The 15,970-nt window shown below is 42.1% G+C and overlaps 1 protein-coding gene across 1 annotated transcript in view; it reads left to right on the top strand.

Annotated features, from left to right (window-relative positions):
- Positions 1-15,970, top strand: part of kif25 (kinesin family member 25) — a gene marked incomplete at both ends in the record, with an annotated part of 36,075 nt that overhangs the window by 17,444 nt on the left and 2,661 nt on the right. The window contains 10 exon segments of the mRNA XM_084314300.1: positions 2,956-3,035; positions 4,380-4,419; positions 4,522-4,528; positions 4,531-4,566; positions 4,569-4,587; positions 5,824-5,840; positions 5,843-5,897; positions 8,594-8,743; positions 12,260-12,436; positions 14,057-14,211. Coding sequence (XP_084170426.1) covers positions 2,956-3,035; positions 4,380-4,419; positions 4,522-4,528; positions 4,531-4,566; positions 4,569-4,587; positions 5,824-5,840; positions 5,843-5,897; positions 8,594-8,743; positions 12,260-12,436; positions 14,057-14,211 — 736 coding nt within the window.

Genomic DNA, 15,970 nt, shown 5'->3' with positions numbered 1-15,970 from the left:
CTATTCCCACAGTCTACGATCTGCATTATACCATTCTGAATTACGTTTTTGTGCTCCATTCTTCCAGAGGGGGCTTTTGAAATGTAAAATAGACCCAAAATGCTGATATTAAATTCACTTTGTCCTAAATAATGCACGTTATATATACCGTGGCGACGGTGGCGCTCGCTCGTGCGATGTACACATGATGTGGTTATTTTAATTGTAACTGGGATTAAGATGTCTGATGAGATGCGCTGTTTGACGGATTTGAGAAATTGAATGAGCCGTTGACGTCACATTAATGAATGAGGATAAAGAGATAAACTTCATTCAAAACAACGGATATTCTAAACACGGGTCTCTCGTTCATTAATGTATAAACAATGAATTTATCCCATCTGGCCCAGTGGCCCAGCGGTAGTGCTCATGCCTGCCAATTCAGCGACCGGGGTTCAAATCCCCGTGTTTCCAATATGATTTTTTTGAATATAATATTAATGATTATACGCCAAAGTAGCCTGGTTTTAAGTTAAAATATTATAAATCTACATGCATTGAGGATGTCATTCTTTATATAGCTCTCAACGTGCACCAAATTGAATTATTCCTATATTGCAAAAAGAAGGAAAAGACTAGGGCCTTGAACCCCGGTCGTCCGTGTGAAAGTCAAAAGAAGAACCCGTTACACCACAGAGAAGATAAGTAAAAGATTGACTATACATCAATCAATGGGTAAGAGAGCCGTATCGTAATTCTGTATAACAGTTAACTAATAATTTTCGCTAGCAAGATCTCATTTGATTATTCAATCCAGCAGGCAAGTTTAAAGAAATATAATCTGATTGATTGAGGTAATGAGGGACTTAGAATTAGCCTATAGATAACGCATTTAACTTGTCGGCGAGGCGATTGAGCCTATTGCAATCTGTCAATAAAGTCTTAAATCAATTAATCAATCAATGCCGTTGAGAATCAGGGTCTCTGCCATCGATACGTGCTGGCTTTCCACCTAAAACGGGAGCGCGCATCTAGCCTGACTTGAGCCTGACTCTCAAGTCTGGCTTGAGTTAACGAGACTGAATCCTCCTTTGTGAAACAGGAGAATCCCGGCTTTGAACATCGGGTTAACTGAAGCTGGATAATGGACATGTTGATCGACTTAGTTGAACCACGTACATGGAACGGGGCCCTGCTTTACCAACAGGAGCAGAGTTCAGACCTGCTTTACCAACAGGAGCAGGACCAGTGTTCACCACACAAGAGCTGCTACTAACCATTATTGAATACGGTACTCGTTAATCATACACATATTCGATTAATATTTTATTGAATCAATTCATTGGCTAATAGATTATTATAATTGTAGATTATTATTTAGATTATAGAATTTCTTTCTTTTTTCCATTTAAGTTTACTTTTTCCCATGAATGCACACTGAACTTGAGCTAAAACAGGCACTTTAACAGGGTATTTTTTTAGAGCTAAAATAGGCACTTTAACAGGGTCCTTTTAGAGCTAAAACAGGCACCTTAACAGGGTCCTTTTAGAGCTAAACAGGCACCTGTTCCACCCCAGGTGAAAATCTGCATAAAATGTATACCTAGGTAAATGGAATATTGCTCCACTTCTACAAGGGCTATTTGCATATTCTTGGTATCTAGGAACATCTATGGACCTCAGTGAATGTATTCTCAGTGTCAGAAATATTGTGTCTATTACTAGGCTTGCTTAAATTGTGATGAAACAAAGGAAAATATGAATTATGATTTTTCTTTTCATCTTTGACAGTGAATAACACCATGATAATAATGACCAGACTTAAAGAACTGCCACTGACCTTGTTCAGTACCCTCTTGAGATCATGTGTACAAAAGATCTAAGGAAATTAATAAAGGGAAGATGATAAAACCAAAGGTTCTGTATATACAGTACTGAATTCTCCCATCCGGACCAATGCAATTTGAAATATTATTATAGAATATAGAATATTTGCTTATACATTACCTTATTATAGCCAATTCGCACATTTATATATATATATATACATATAGTATCTTTCAAATGCCCGAGTTCAATTTGGATTTAGGCTCACCAGGCATGCATAATAACAGATAATAATATCTACTGTAATTGACTGTACTTTTTTTTATTTTTCTCATAGTGCAAGCATTTTGAAACTAATTTCAGATCTAGTTGTTCGTATATGCTAACAATATGGAGGAGAAACTAACTGCGTTTCAATATTTGTCAAATCGTTACCTTTTGTGGCTTATTATCAAGAATAATAACATTTATTGACATATTCCATAATTCAACTCAGAACTTTGAACCCCCATAGAACTTGAAGGGAAATGTAGTTTGAAAAAATGTCAACGCTCATCGACAGCCCTGAGTGCCCTCGACAAAATGGCCACGAAAAAACTACAATTTGCGGTTTTATTATATTTCCAAAATGGTCGCCGGCTCGGATAGACTTCTTCAAAATGAGAAGGTAAAACCTTATTATGACACTTTTAACCTATTGCTAACCTATTGCCAACCGTTGTACATTCTACATGCTTTTGTGACATAGTAGTGATGTTAATACTTGAAAACGGTTGATTTTAAAATCACAAATTATTTTCATCATTCATAAAAATATGCCTATATGATCATAATGTCAAAAGGGGTCGGTACCGACCCCGTGGGGGGGAACAGGTTAACAGGGTCCTTTTAGAGCTAAAACAGGCACTTTGTCGTGGCTTTTTCTTTTTCTTTTCTTACAATCCCACTGTTTCCGAATGAAATTATTCTTCTTCTTCTTTTGTATGTCTGTCAGACCGGATGCTTTGAAACATTTAACTGCCAACAATGAAATGTGTCGAAGTATTGATGCAGTGACTTGCAGTGGATTATTTTTCTGTGATTGAATTGTATGAATGTAGGGGGTTGACACTGGAATTGTTCTCTCTCTCTCTCTCTCTCTCTCTCTAGGAGCTGAGGGGTAATATCAGGGTGCACTGTAGAGTGCGTCCAGTTCTACCGTTCGATCACGTCCAGATCTCCACATTGGGGTAAAACGGCTCCTGATGTCCATCTTTATTAGATTAGATTAGATTAAAATGTAATGTCATTATTAGGGCTGACCCCTATTAATCGATTAGTCGACTAATCGGTCGAAAGGAGCTGTAGTCGACTGGCCAACCTCTTAGTCGAATATAATAAAATAATAAAAAAAAAATTTATATATATATTTTTTGATCATTCTTTCCAAAACAAAAGAGGCCTAGAAGTGTGGCTAACACTAATGGCACGCATACCAGAGGCTAACTGCCTACGAAAACAGGCACAGAGGCACTGAAAGAGGATTTCACCCGTCTAATGAACACACTAGACTAGACAAATATCAAGATGTATCCATCAGTGGACCAATTGCATGCTTTTGCAGAGGACAAGAAGCCTTCAGTCGACTCCTTCAGACATTAAGTACCCCCACAGCCCAAATGGAATGATAATTTTTTTTTTTCTTTTTTTTTAAAGTTTTTAAATATAACTTTTTTTTTCTTCTTTTTTAAGTCGACCAATAGTCGACTAACGTCAAATTTTGGCCAATCCTAGTCGACCATCCAAATCCTTAGTTGGGGACAGCCCTAGTCATTATACAGTACAACGAAAAGACGTTTGGCATCCAACCAGAATGCAAATGTAGCAGTAAAGTAATATACAATGTACAGGTGATTACACTGGATATAAAATATACAAATTAGTACTACTGAGTGTAGTGATAATCAGATGTATGTGTACAGAGCTGTAGTATTAATATGTACAGTGATAGAGGTTTAAAGACACTATGGTAGTAACTTGTAAGTCATACTGGCCAGCAGTGTAACTAGTAAGAGTAGGTAAGGGATATGTACAGATATAGAGTCTGCAGAATGTAAGAAGGATTATATGCAGACAGCTGTGGATAGATGTATATATATACGAATAAATATATATATATATATATATATATATATATATATATATATATATATATATATATGGTATATACAGCATTATTGTACATGCTATCATACAGCTTAGCACACAGATTGTTACTCAAATCTATTTCATTTGTTTCAAGATTTTGTGGCTTGATAACTAGGAGGAATAATCCCCACAATGTCCCCTCTCTCTCTCTCTCTCTCTCTCTCTCTCTCTCTCTCTCTCTCTCTCTCTCTCTCTCTCTCTCTCTCTCTCTCTCTCTCTCTCTCTCTCTCTCTCTCTCTCTCCTCTCTCTCTCTCTCTCTCTCTCTCTCTCTCTCTCTCTCTCTCTCTCTCTCTCTCTCTCTCTCTCTCTCTCTCTCTCTCTCTCTCTCTCTCTCTCTCTCTCTCTCTCTCTCTCTCTCTCTCTCTCCTCCCTCTCCCTCTCTCAGGCCGGCGTCATTAGAGGAGGTGATCCACGCGATCAACGATGTGAGTACTGACTGCGGGGTTTCACTCGCGCTCCACTCACTGCAGGGTCTTCCATCGTTAGAAGTCTGGGTCAGAGTGACCGACCTTCCCCTGTTTCTGCAGGACACGGTGTGGTGAACTGTATGAAGACGGGGAACCCAGCGCCGAACAGCTGTTTGAGTTTGAGAGGTAGTTCAGTATTGACACATCACTAGTATTAACCCTTTCACTACTACCACTACATACGGTTAACCCTTTCACTACCACTACAGAAGGTGGTAGTGAAAGGGGTAACCTTCTGTAGTGTGGTAGTGAAAGGTTAACCTTCTGTAGTGTGGTAGTGTAAGGGTTAACCTTCTGTGCGTGGTAGTAAAAGTGTTAACCTTCTGTAGTGTGGTAGTGAAAGGGTTAACATTATGTAGTGTGGAAGTGAAAGGTTAACCTTCTGTAGTGTGGTAAGTGAAGTGTTAACCTTCTGTAGTGTGGTAGTGTAAGGGTTAACCTTCTGTAGTGTGAAAGTGTTAACCTTCTGTAGTGTGGTAGTGAAAGATTTAACCGTCTGTAGTGTGGTAGTGAAAGGGTTAACATTATGTAGTGTGGAAGTGAAAGAGTTAACCGTCTGTAGTGTGGTAGTGAAAGGGTTAACATAATGTAGTGTGGAAGTGAAAGAGTTAACCTTCTGTAGTGTGGTAGAGAACTGAACATTCTAACAAAGACATAACAATGACTACTTTAAACCTACAGAGTTCTACAATTGACTTATCTCAAGCCCTGCCTCCCCCCCCACCCCACCCACCCAACCACCTCCAATGTACAGTCCCCCCCCCACCTACCCAACCCCCCCCACCCACCCAAACACCTCCAATGTACAGTCCCCCCCACCTTCCCAACCCCCCCCCACCCCACCTACCCAACCTCCTCCAATGTACAGTTTCTATGTCAAATGTACTCTCTTTTTTAGACTATTTTTGTATCACAAACAGTACTGTATTTGTAAATCTGGTATGTCATAAATGTATAGAATGTAGCAGTACTGTCTATCTGTATGTCGTGTATGTCATATATGTTATGATTAATTGAAAATGGGGACCCTGATGTAAACAAGACGAAAGTCTTTCTCTGGTCTGCATCCCCTTAACAACTGTGTGTATTGAGCTGTACTGTATTGTACCCATTCTGCAATCTGTTAATACAATTTTCAATCAATCAATCAATCAATCAATCTCTTTTTATTTTTATTTTATATTATCCTCCAATCGCAACTGTCGCTTCCCTCAGACAAATGAAGGGAAGCAACAGTTGTGATTGGAGGATCAAGAATTGAGATTAAGAATTACCTTCCCACAAAAACTGTATACCTGAAAGGTTTAATAGATATTTTTCAGTTTATCAACTATCAGTCACCATGGTGATTTTGCTTGACAGGGTGCATGGACCGGAGGATTCCAGGATGCAGTGTTTCAGGAAGTCAGACCCCTCCTCACATCTCTCCTGGATGGGTGAGTGAGGCGTAGTAAACATAGGTTCATACCAAATATCTGAATATCAAATAACAGTGCAACACCCTATTAAAATCATATATCTATGATTAGTGATACTTGAATCAGGGAGCACTGAACAGAGAGTAAGAGAGTAAAAATCTTAGGCTAATATACGAGAGAAACCACATTTTCAGTGATTCAGAATGGCAATAAAGTGTTCTATTCTATTCTATTCTATTCTATTCTAGTTTTTATTTTTTATTTTTTTTTATAAATTCTTTTTTATTATCTTTTTCCCCCCTCCTTTTTTCCGATTTTTCTCCCATCCCACTGTTTAGTCGTTATGCCAATTCCCAACCCCCTTCCTGGTTGTTGCGCACTCCCCCCCTACTGTTGGTCCGGGAGGCCGGAGACTGTCACATGCTTTCCTCCGACGCATGTGCAGCCAGCCGGCAGCCAGCCTGGCAGCGCAGATTCTCACTGGGAGAGTGTAACGTGTGGAAGGTCACACTACCTCCCTCCAGATCCTACCCTCGCTGTGCAGGCGCCCAGACCGAACTGTAGGGGTCGCTGTCCACAACGCCCAAGACCCACCCATCAGCTTTCCCACCCCTAAGCCCTAACACTGCCAATTGTGTTAGTATGAACGACCAGCCAAGCTGATAGCAACACCGAGAGCTGGATTCGAACCCAGCGTCTCCAGCGTTGATGGCGAGCGCCTTGCCCACTACACCACCTAGTTTCGACCTTTTAAACTCTCCCAGACCCACCAGTGTCCAAAAATGTCTGAGTGGCGTATTGCCCCCCATTTTACATGTTGCGTGCATGTATCCCCTCCCTACTTCCCATTTCTCCACGTGGAATACACCTGATTGGATAAACAACATGCTGGTGCTCTAGTGCGCCATCTAGTGGCTGAATGTTATCTATAGCACCATCTAGTGGCTGAATGTTATCTATAGCACCATCTAGTGGCTGCATGTTATCCATAGCACCATCTAGTGGCTGAATGTTATCTATAGCACCATCTAGTGGCTGAATGTTATCTATAGCACCATCTAGTGGCTGAATGTTATCTATAGCACCATCTGTGGCTGCATGTTATCCATAGCACCATCTAGTGGCTGAATGTTATCTATAGCACCATCTAAGGCTGAATGTTATCCATAGCACCATCTAGTGGCTGAATGTTATCTATAGCACCATCTAGTGGCTGAATGTTATCTATAGCACCATCTAGTGGCTGAATGTTATCTATAGCACCATCTAGTGGCTGCATGTTATCCATAGCACCATCTAGTGCAGGGGTCTCAAACTCAATTTACCTGGGGGCCGCTGGAGGTAGAGTCTGGGTGAGGCTGGGCCGCATCAAATATTCCACAAAAAAAGGGTTTCAAGTATTCAAAAAAAAAGTACAACTGATCCAATCTTCTCAATCTTTAGCAATAACATTTCAGAACATGAACAGTTCTTCAGAACATGAACGGTTCTTCAGGCTTCTCAGTGGTGTCAGTGGACTCATCCACAGCTATGGAAATGCACTGTGCATTTTTTTTATTCTATCACAAAGCTGTTTATAAAAAAAATAGGTAAAAACCATATTATGCGTTTTCATCAATAAATAAATGCCCCAATTTTTTTTTATAGATTGGGGGCCCCACATTTTTTAATAGATTGGGGGCCCACAAATTGATTCTTTCATGGGGCCCAGAATCTCCAGCTACGCCCCTGGCTGGGACTTTTTCCGTCCATTCACCTTTGAATTGCAGTCGACTTTTCTTTTACTGACCATCTTTGAAAATGCCATATTTTTCTGCTGGCTGCCTGCTGGCGAAAATAGGCTAATAGCTACATTTATCTCACAGAGATAAAACTGGGAGTGAGTTTACTGTAGATGCACTGTCAAGTGTCAACTCTGCTCCGACTTGAACTGAAAGAGAGAGACGACATGCAGTCCGTGAAGACCCGCCCTACTCCCCTACTCTGCCTCTGATTCGCAGACTGTGGGTGAGGGGGAAAAACGCTGACGGGACGCGTATGTGATTGGACCAGACTCGTACACAGACAGACGGTGGCAGTGCAGGCGGACAGCGCGCAGCACTGCTCGCAGAGGAGAGAGATAGCGAGGATGCATTTGCTTCCACTTTACTTGATATCATATCACTCCGGAATCACGTTTCAACCAAGTCACTAACATAACGTTGCTGTCATGAGCCTGCGCTATGGTAGCCTACAAGTGATCAAATAAATAAAACTTCCAACTCTCGCGCAACGACTCTGCAAACAGTAGTGCACGGGCCGCATTAACACTACACTTTGATGTCCAGTAGGGGGCCGCAAAATATCATCCCGCGGGCCGCAATTGGCCCGCGGGCCGCGAGTTTGAGACCCCTGATCTAGTGGCTGAATGTTATCTATAGCACCATCTAGTGGCTGAATGTTATCCATAGCACCATCTAGTGGCTGAATGTTATCTATACCACCATCTAGTGGCTGAATGTTATCTATGGCACCATCTAGTGGCTGAATGTTATCTATAGCACCATCTAGTGGCTGAATGTTATCCATAGCACCATCTAGTGGCTGAATGTTATCTATAGCACCATCTAGTGGCTGAATGTTATCTATAGCACCATCTAGTGGCTGAATGTTATCTATAGCACCTTTAAGTCACGTTTAACCTAAGCATCTCCCACCCCACACGCTCTGCGCAGGTATAACGTATGCATCATGGCGTACGGGCAGACGGGCAGCGGTAAGACCCACAGCATGGTGGGCTCCCAGGGGGCAGAGGGGCCCTCGATGGCCCCTCACGAGGCCTCGCAGCAGGGGATCATACCTAAGGCCGCAGCCGAGCTCTTCAGGTGAGACGCCGGTAACACACACGGAGGTTAAAAGGTCAACTTTTTCCATTTCACCGTGTGAAACGTTTAATTAAATTCACCTCATTAATTCACGACATGCACAGAGGACTGCAACTAAATGTAATTGGGTTGAGCTTTGAACTTATTATTGTCTGTCCCCCGTGGGTGTTTGCATGCATCCATTATGTGCATAATTGCCTCCTGGTGTGTGTTTGTGTTTATATGCCTGTGTGTTTACTATATACGTATACACTGGAGTGTGTAATTATATGCATGTGTGCATCTATGTTTATATGCCTGTGTGTGTGTGTTTGTGTGTGTGTTATGTTTTTGTTTGCAGGTGAATGAATGAATGAATGAGTGAATGAATGAAAACTTTATTTAACAGATTGCAGAATGGGTACAATACAGTACGGCTCAATACACACAATTGTTAAGGGGATGCAGACCAGAGAAAGACGTTTGTCTTGTTTACATCAGGGTCCCCCATTGTCAATTCATAGGGACATACATGACATGATACAGGTATTTAGTACTGTTACATTTGTGACATATACGATATGCAACTATACAGTACTGTTACCCATATATCCTGACAGAGTATATACATATGATGGGGAGGGGACTGTACATTAGGAGGGGGTGGGTGGGTGGGAGAGAAATATACATACGGTGGGGAGAGAATATATACATACGGTGGGGAGGAGACTGTCTATTAGGAGGGGGTGGGGGTGGGGGGGTTTGGACATTTACGGTGGCCAGTTTTCCGAATTGCAGCCTCTCGTAGCTGCTCTTTAAGAGCGGTTTTGAAAGTGGGTAGTGATTCACATTCCTTTACAGCTTTGGGTAGGGCGTTCCACATTGATGTGGCATAATTGCGAAACGTGTTTAGTCCCTTGTTTGAGCCGAATCTGGGTTTAACATGATTTGTTGAGCTTCCTCTGGTGTTGTGGTCATGGTATTCACTGACCTTTGGGAAGTATTTTGACATGTACATGGGTACCTTAGTCGTATAGTGTATCTTGTAGACCAGTACAAGTACAATTCAGTACAATTCCGGTATGTGTGTTTATGTGTGTGTGCAAGTGTGTGTATGTTTATGTGTGTGTGTGTGTGTGTTTATGTTTACGTGTGTGTATGTGTTTATGTGTGTGTGTGTGTGTGTGTGTGTGTGGTGTGTGTGTGTGTGTGTGTGTGATGTTTATGTGTGTGTATGTTTATGTGTGTGTGTGTGTGTATGTTTACGTGTGTTTGATTGGATTTTATTGACATAAAATATAACAACATTGACAGATCAACATTTGTATTTGCCTTGTCAGGAATAAAACGAAAAGTCCAGGACTTATTTCCATCGTTGTCCCTGTTTGTGTGTGTGTGTGTGTGTGTGTGTGTGTGTGTGTTGATGTGTATGTGGCTGTGTGTGTGTGTTTGTGTGTATTGATGTGTGTGTGTGCGCGGGCAAATACTGCGGCATGGTCATGCTGGACCTACAAAAGGCCTTCGACACTGTCAATCACACCATTCTGATTGACAAGCTAAAAGCAATTGGTTTTGATAGTTTATCAGTGAGCTGGATACAATCCTACCTGGAGGGGAGGGAACAGATGGTGGAAGTAAACGGTACCCTATCCCCCCCCCTCACAGTGAGCTGTGGTGTTCCACAAGGAAGCATACTAGGACCGCTACTATTCCTAATTTATGCAAATGACATGTCGTCAGCTTGTGACTGCAACTTGTTCCTGTTTGCGGACGACTCAGCCCTGCTGGTCTCTGACAAGAACAAGTTACAGGTTGAAAAAGCCCTCAGCTCGGAACTAGGCAAAATCTGCATATGGCTTGCCGACAACAAACTATCATTACACATGGGCAAAACAGAGTCCATTCTCTTCGGTTCAAATAACAAACTCAGCAAGACCGACGGCTTCTCGGTTGCAGTGGGTGACAATATTATCACAAGGAAAGATGAAATTACCTACCTGGGTTCCATCCTAGAGGCTAATCTTTCCTGTGACAAAATGGCATCCAATGTAATAAAAAAAGTCAACCAACGAACGCGATTCTTGTACCGGATCTCCTCTCTGGTAAACAAGAATACCCTGAAGACTCTAGCAGGAGCACTCATTCAAGGGTACTACGACTATGCTTGCACCTCATGGTACCAAAGCACCTCAAAGGCACTAAAAAACAAATTACAAACATCTCAAAACAAGCTAGTCAGACTACTGCTTGACCTAACTCCTAGAACCCACCTCACCCCTGCCCACTTTGACAACCTAGGATGGCTTAGAGTAGACGACAGAGTACAGCAACTTGCAATGGGCCTGGTCTACAAGATACACTACGCGACCAAGGTACCCATGTACATGTCAAAATACTTCCCAAAGGTCAGTGAATACCACGATCACAACACCAGAGGGAGCTCCACAAATCATGTAAAACCCAGATTCGGCTCAAACAAGGGACTAAACACGTTTCGCAATTATGCCACATCAATGTGGAATGCCCTACCCAAAGCTGTAAAGGAATGTGAATCACTACCCACTTTCAAAAACACTCTCAAAAAACACCTACGTGAGACTGCAATTCGAAACTGGCCCCTACAAATGTCCTAACCTAGTTGTACAGTAAATGACCAAGTAAGGCTTTGTCAGTATTCCAATGTAACCTAGTTGTACAGTAAATGACCAAGTAAGGCTTTGTCAGTATTCCAATGTACAGTGTAAAATGTGTGTGTGTCCCCTACCCAACCCCCCCCCCCCCCACCTCCAATGTACAGCCCTCACCCAACCCACCCAACCCCACCCCACCCACCCAACCTCCTCGAATGTACAGTTTCTACGCCAAATGTATATACACTCTTTTTCTGGACACTTTTGTATCACAAACAGTACTGTATTTGCAAATCTGATATGTCATAAATGTATAGATGTAGCAGTACTGTCTATCTGTATGTCATGTATGTCATATATGTTATGATGAATTGAAAATGGGGGACCCTGATGTAAACAAGACGAAAGTCTTTCTCTGGTCTGCATCCCCTTAACAATTGTATGTATTGAGCTGTACTGTACTGTACCCATTCTGCAATCTGTTAATAAACTTTTCAATCAATCAATCAATCAATCAATCAATCAATGTGGCTGTGTGTGTGTGTGTGTGTGTGTGTGTGTGTGTGTGTGTGTGTGTGTGTGTGTGTGTGTGTGTGTGTGTGTGTGTGTGTGTGTGTGTGTGTGTGTGTGTGTGTGTGTGTATTGATGTGTGTGTGGCTGTGTTGCTGCAGGCTGATCTCAGACCAGCCAGCAGAGAACCACGTGGTGGAGGTGTATTGATGTGTACGTGTGTATTGATGTGTATTGATGTGTGTGTGTGTGTGTGTGTATTTATGTGTATTGATGTGTGTGTGTGTGTGTGTGTGTATTGATGTGTATTGATGTGTGTGTGTGTGTGTGTGTGTGTGTGTGTGTGTGTGTATTGATGTGTGTGTGTGTGTGTGGCTGTGTGGCTGTGTTGCTGCAGGCTGATCTCAGACCAGCCAGCAGAGAGCCACATGGTGGAGGTGTCGGTGGTGGAGGTTTACAACAACGAGGTGTTTGACCTGCTGTCCCGGGACGCGGACGGGACCGCCAGCGTCCAGCGCAGAGACGTCATCACCACCTCCACCGGTGCCGTGCAGGTCACCGCTCTCACGCACCAGTAAGTAGACCCCTCACTCACTCTGTGTGTGTGTGCGTGCGTGCACGTATGTGTTCGTGTTGGAGCCTGACACAGAGTGGATCCTCTCCTGGTCCCGTGATTCAATGAAATAGATCCTCCCGTCTCGACCGCGGTGGAACAGAAATGGCTCCTGTCCAGTTTCTTTTAAGGGGTACGTTCTGAGACAAATAGGAAGAGAGAGAGAGAGAGAGAGAGAGAGAGAGAGAGAGAGAGAGAGAGAGAGAGAGAGAGAGAGAGAGAGAGAGAGAGAGAGAGAGAGAGACTGACAGAACAAGGAAGGAACGGGGAGAAGCAGAGGAAGCTTAACATGTGTTTTGAAATAGAGTTCATACTGTCCTCAACACTGAACAGATGTGGCATTAATTATGTCATTTTGTGAGAGTCAAGAGAAGTGAATAATTAATTTCTAAGGTATATTTACACAACTGAATAAACAAACTGTCCTCAGAGGAAGGTTGGATCCCTTCCTGTTAGTCGGGTCTCTTCTCTCCTGGTGATAAAGACGATCACTGGGCCGGGGGCCATCCAAACCATATTCTCTTAACTTTGTATTTGATGCTTTCATTCGACCTTTTGAACTCTCCCAGACCCACCAGTGTCCAATTAACGGAACGTAGACCAATCTCAGTCACTCTTATTGTCTGGGACCAAATTCGGTCACACCCCATTCCCAGTAAAAAGTGTTTTGGGGGCGACAGTGTTTACGGAAGTGCGAGGGTAGCCTCTCAAGTTGACGATACACAACACTTTCTGTTGTCAGTAGATGGCAGCATTGGTTTAAAATTAAAAGGTGAAAATGTTGAAAACTACAACATTAATACATTTCCCAAGACCTTTAGTACAGGTCACAGGTCACTGGGACGAATCTATTCTTTGACGCGATCTGAACAGCGGTAAACTATTAATGCGACCTCAGTACAGTGACCGCGAATGGTAAACTAATTATCTTAACAAAAGTGCATCATTAGCATTATGTTTGTTGTCTAAAGGGAAACAAAATGGTACAATTTAAGATTTTAAATGTTATCCGCATATAAAGGACAAATAAAACATCGTTAATTTGTAAGAAACCTCAATGAAAACGGCGCAGGGTAAGTAATATTCGCTATTGTTATGAAAATGTGATAGAATCCAAAAAAATTTGGACGCATTTGGTCACCGTGACGTGCAGTGTAGTCTGGTTCCTCTACATCTACCGCCCACAGCTTTAAATCAGAGCAGAGATTCCAAGGTTTGTGATGATATCAAATAATGTCATATTAAGGTACCAGGACAATGTGGATAATAAGGGACTCGTGATGATGTCCTAACGTTCCATGTAATGTAACATAATGTAATGGCATGAATATGTGGCTCATTCCAGACACGAAGCTAACATGAAGCTTTAGAATCAGCAGATCAATAACATGGCATAACATGTACTATAGATAGATACCATAGGTGCTATAGATAATATTCTTATGGAGAGTAATCATTTAAAAAAAAAAAAAAGAACACATCCACAATTGTATTAACTGGATCCATCGACTGAGTAAGTTATTATATGTTTCTCACACTTTCCTAAATACTTGTTGTGACTGGTCCCCCCTCCTCCCACAGACCCGTCTGCGGCTGCTCGGAGGTGATGCAGGTGATGCACAGGGTGCTGAGGCTGAGGGCCCGCTGTCCCACCCTGGTCCACATGGACTCCTCCCGCTCGCACCTGGTGGTCACCCTCACCGTCTCCTCCAAGAGCCCCACTGCCCTGGCCCTGGGTGAGCCGCTGCCCGCCGACACTCGGGAGACACATCTATAATCTATAGTCTATAATATATCAGTCGGCCAGTTACAGTCACGTCGATACACGTACACCAAGAGGCTCGCTTTAACCCTTTCACTACCACACGACAGAAGGTTAACTAGGGATGTCCGATATTATCATCGGCCGATAATTGGCATTCAAATGTAATATCGGAAATGATCGTTTTTTTACCCAGGCAAGCAAGTAAGAACAAATTCTTATTTAATTTATTGTGAAAAGTATGCATAATGTTGTGTTTTTTTTGGGGGGGGGGGGGGACCCAGCATATATCGGTATCGGTTGATATTGGTATCGGAAATTAAGAGTTGGACAATATCGGTATATCGGATATCGGTAAAAAAGCCAATATCGAACAGCCCTAAGGTTAACCCTTTCACTGCGACAATACGGAAGGTTAACCCTTTTCACTGCCACACAACAAAGGGTTAACCCTTTCACTACCACACTACAGAAGGTTAACCCTTTCACGACCACACTACAGACGGTTAACCGTGAAAGGGTTAACCTTCTGTAGGGTGGTAGTGAAAGGGTTATACACACGCATGTCTTATTGCATGTCTACACACATGCGAGCACACTCGTGTTTAACACACATGCTCTCACACTCACAAAAGGTGCTGTAAGTGGTATTTTCCTTTTAAAACAAGTGGTCTACATGTTAAAATAATAGCTCTGTTTGGTCCCTCCGCTCTGCAGTAAACAGAGAATAAATGTCCTGGTATCCCGTTCCCCACTTTATCCAATCAGGAGAGAGAACTCCACACTACAAATATGGTCTGACAAAATAAGAAATACAACTACTTAGTTATAAGCAAATAATAATGAGCTTGAAACTAGTAAAATAATCTGCCAGAAAATTTGGCTTGGCAAGATTCCTTTTAAATAAGTACAAATATCTAGGGTCCTCTCTCCTGATTGGATGAAGTGAGAACGGGATACCAAAAACATGCACGCATGTCAAATAAAACTTGAACTTGAAACTTGCCGCCCAAAAACTCTGGTCTCAGTCATGGCTGTTAGAATGTAGAAGAAATTATAACATGAAATCATATTGCTACACTCCAGTAAGCACCCCACCCATCACCCCTGCTCCCCAATTCCACGCCATCCTGAATACCCCCCAGGCTTAGATAAATAACTAATAATTTTTTTTTATCATTACAAAAAAAAGCTATTTGACACTTATTTTAACAGAAAATACCACTTACAGCACCTTTAAATCACATTGGGTGCTAACGATGAACAACGATCTATCGCTTGTGTGCCACCACTCTAATCAATGGGAGGACGAGCACATTTGCGAACGCTTAAACTATATCTTAAATTATGGCTATGGGTCTAATACACCCGTCGCTTATCAATGACTTGCTTGCAGTCAACATGTACGAAACGGATTGTCTTTTCATCAGTACATTTCCGTTTTATACCATTTTGAATACGAGTATAGTTTTGGAGATTTCTAGAAAAAAAATTAAGTTTCTGCAGGAATAGCCCTTTACTGGAATACACATCATTTTCCGGCTGATTTATGAATCGTTTTCAAATAAACGCTAGATTATCGATAGTATATGTGTACTTTTGCACGCTAGAGAAGCGGGCTGAAAAATCTATTATCTATGCCGTGCCTGGCGCTAACGTTACGCACACACACATACACACATAGGAGACACGTTGTGATCGCTGTGAAAAAAACATCTGATTACCCCAATACT

The sequence above is a fragment of the Notolepis coatsorum genome (assembly GCF_963971535.1).
Source record: "Notolepis coatsorum genome assembly, chromosome: 5".
Taxonomy (NCBI): Eukaryota; Metazoa; Chordata; class Actinopteri; order Aulopiformes; family Paralepididae; genus Notolepis; species Notolepis coatsorum.
The sequence above is the reverse complement of the archived record's forward strand: the minus strand, read 5'-3'. Positions and strand labels throughout refer to the sequence as shown.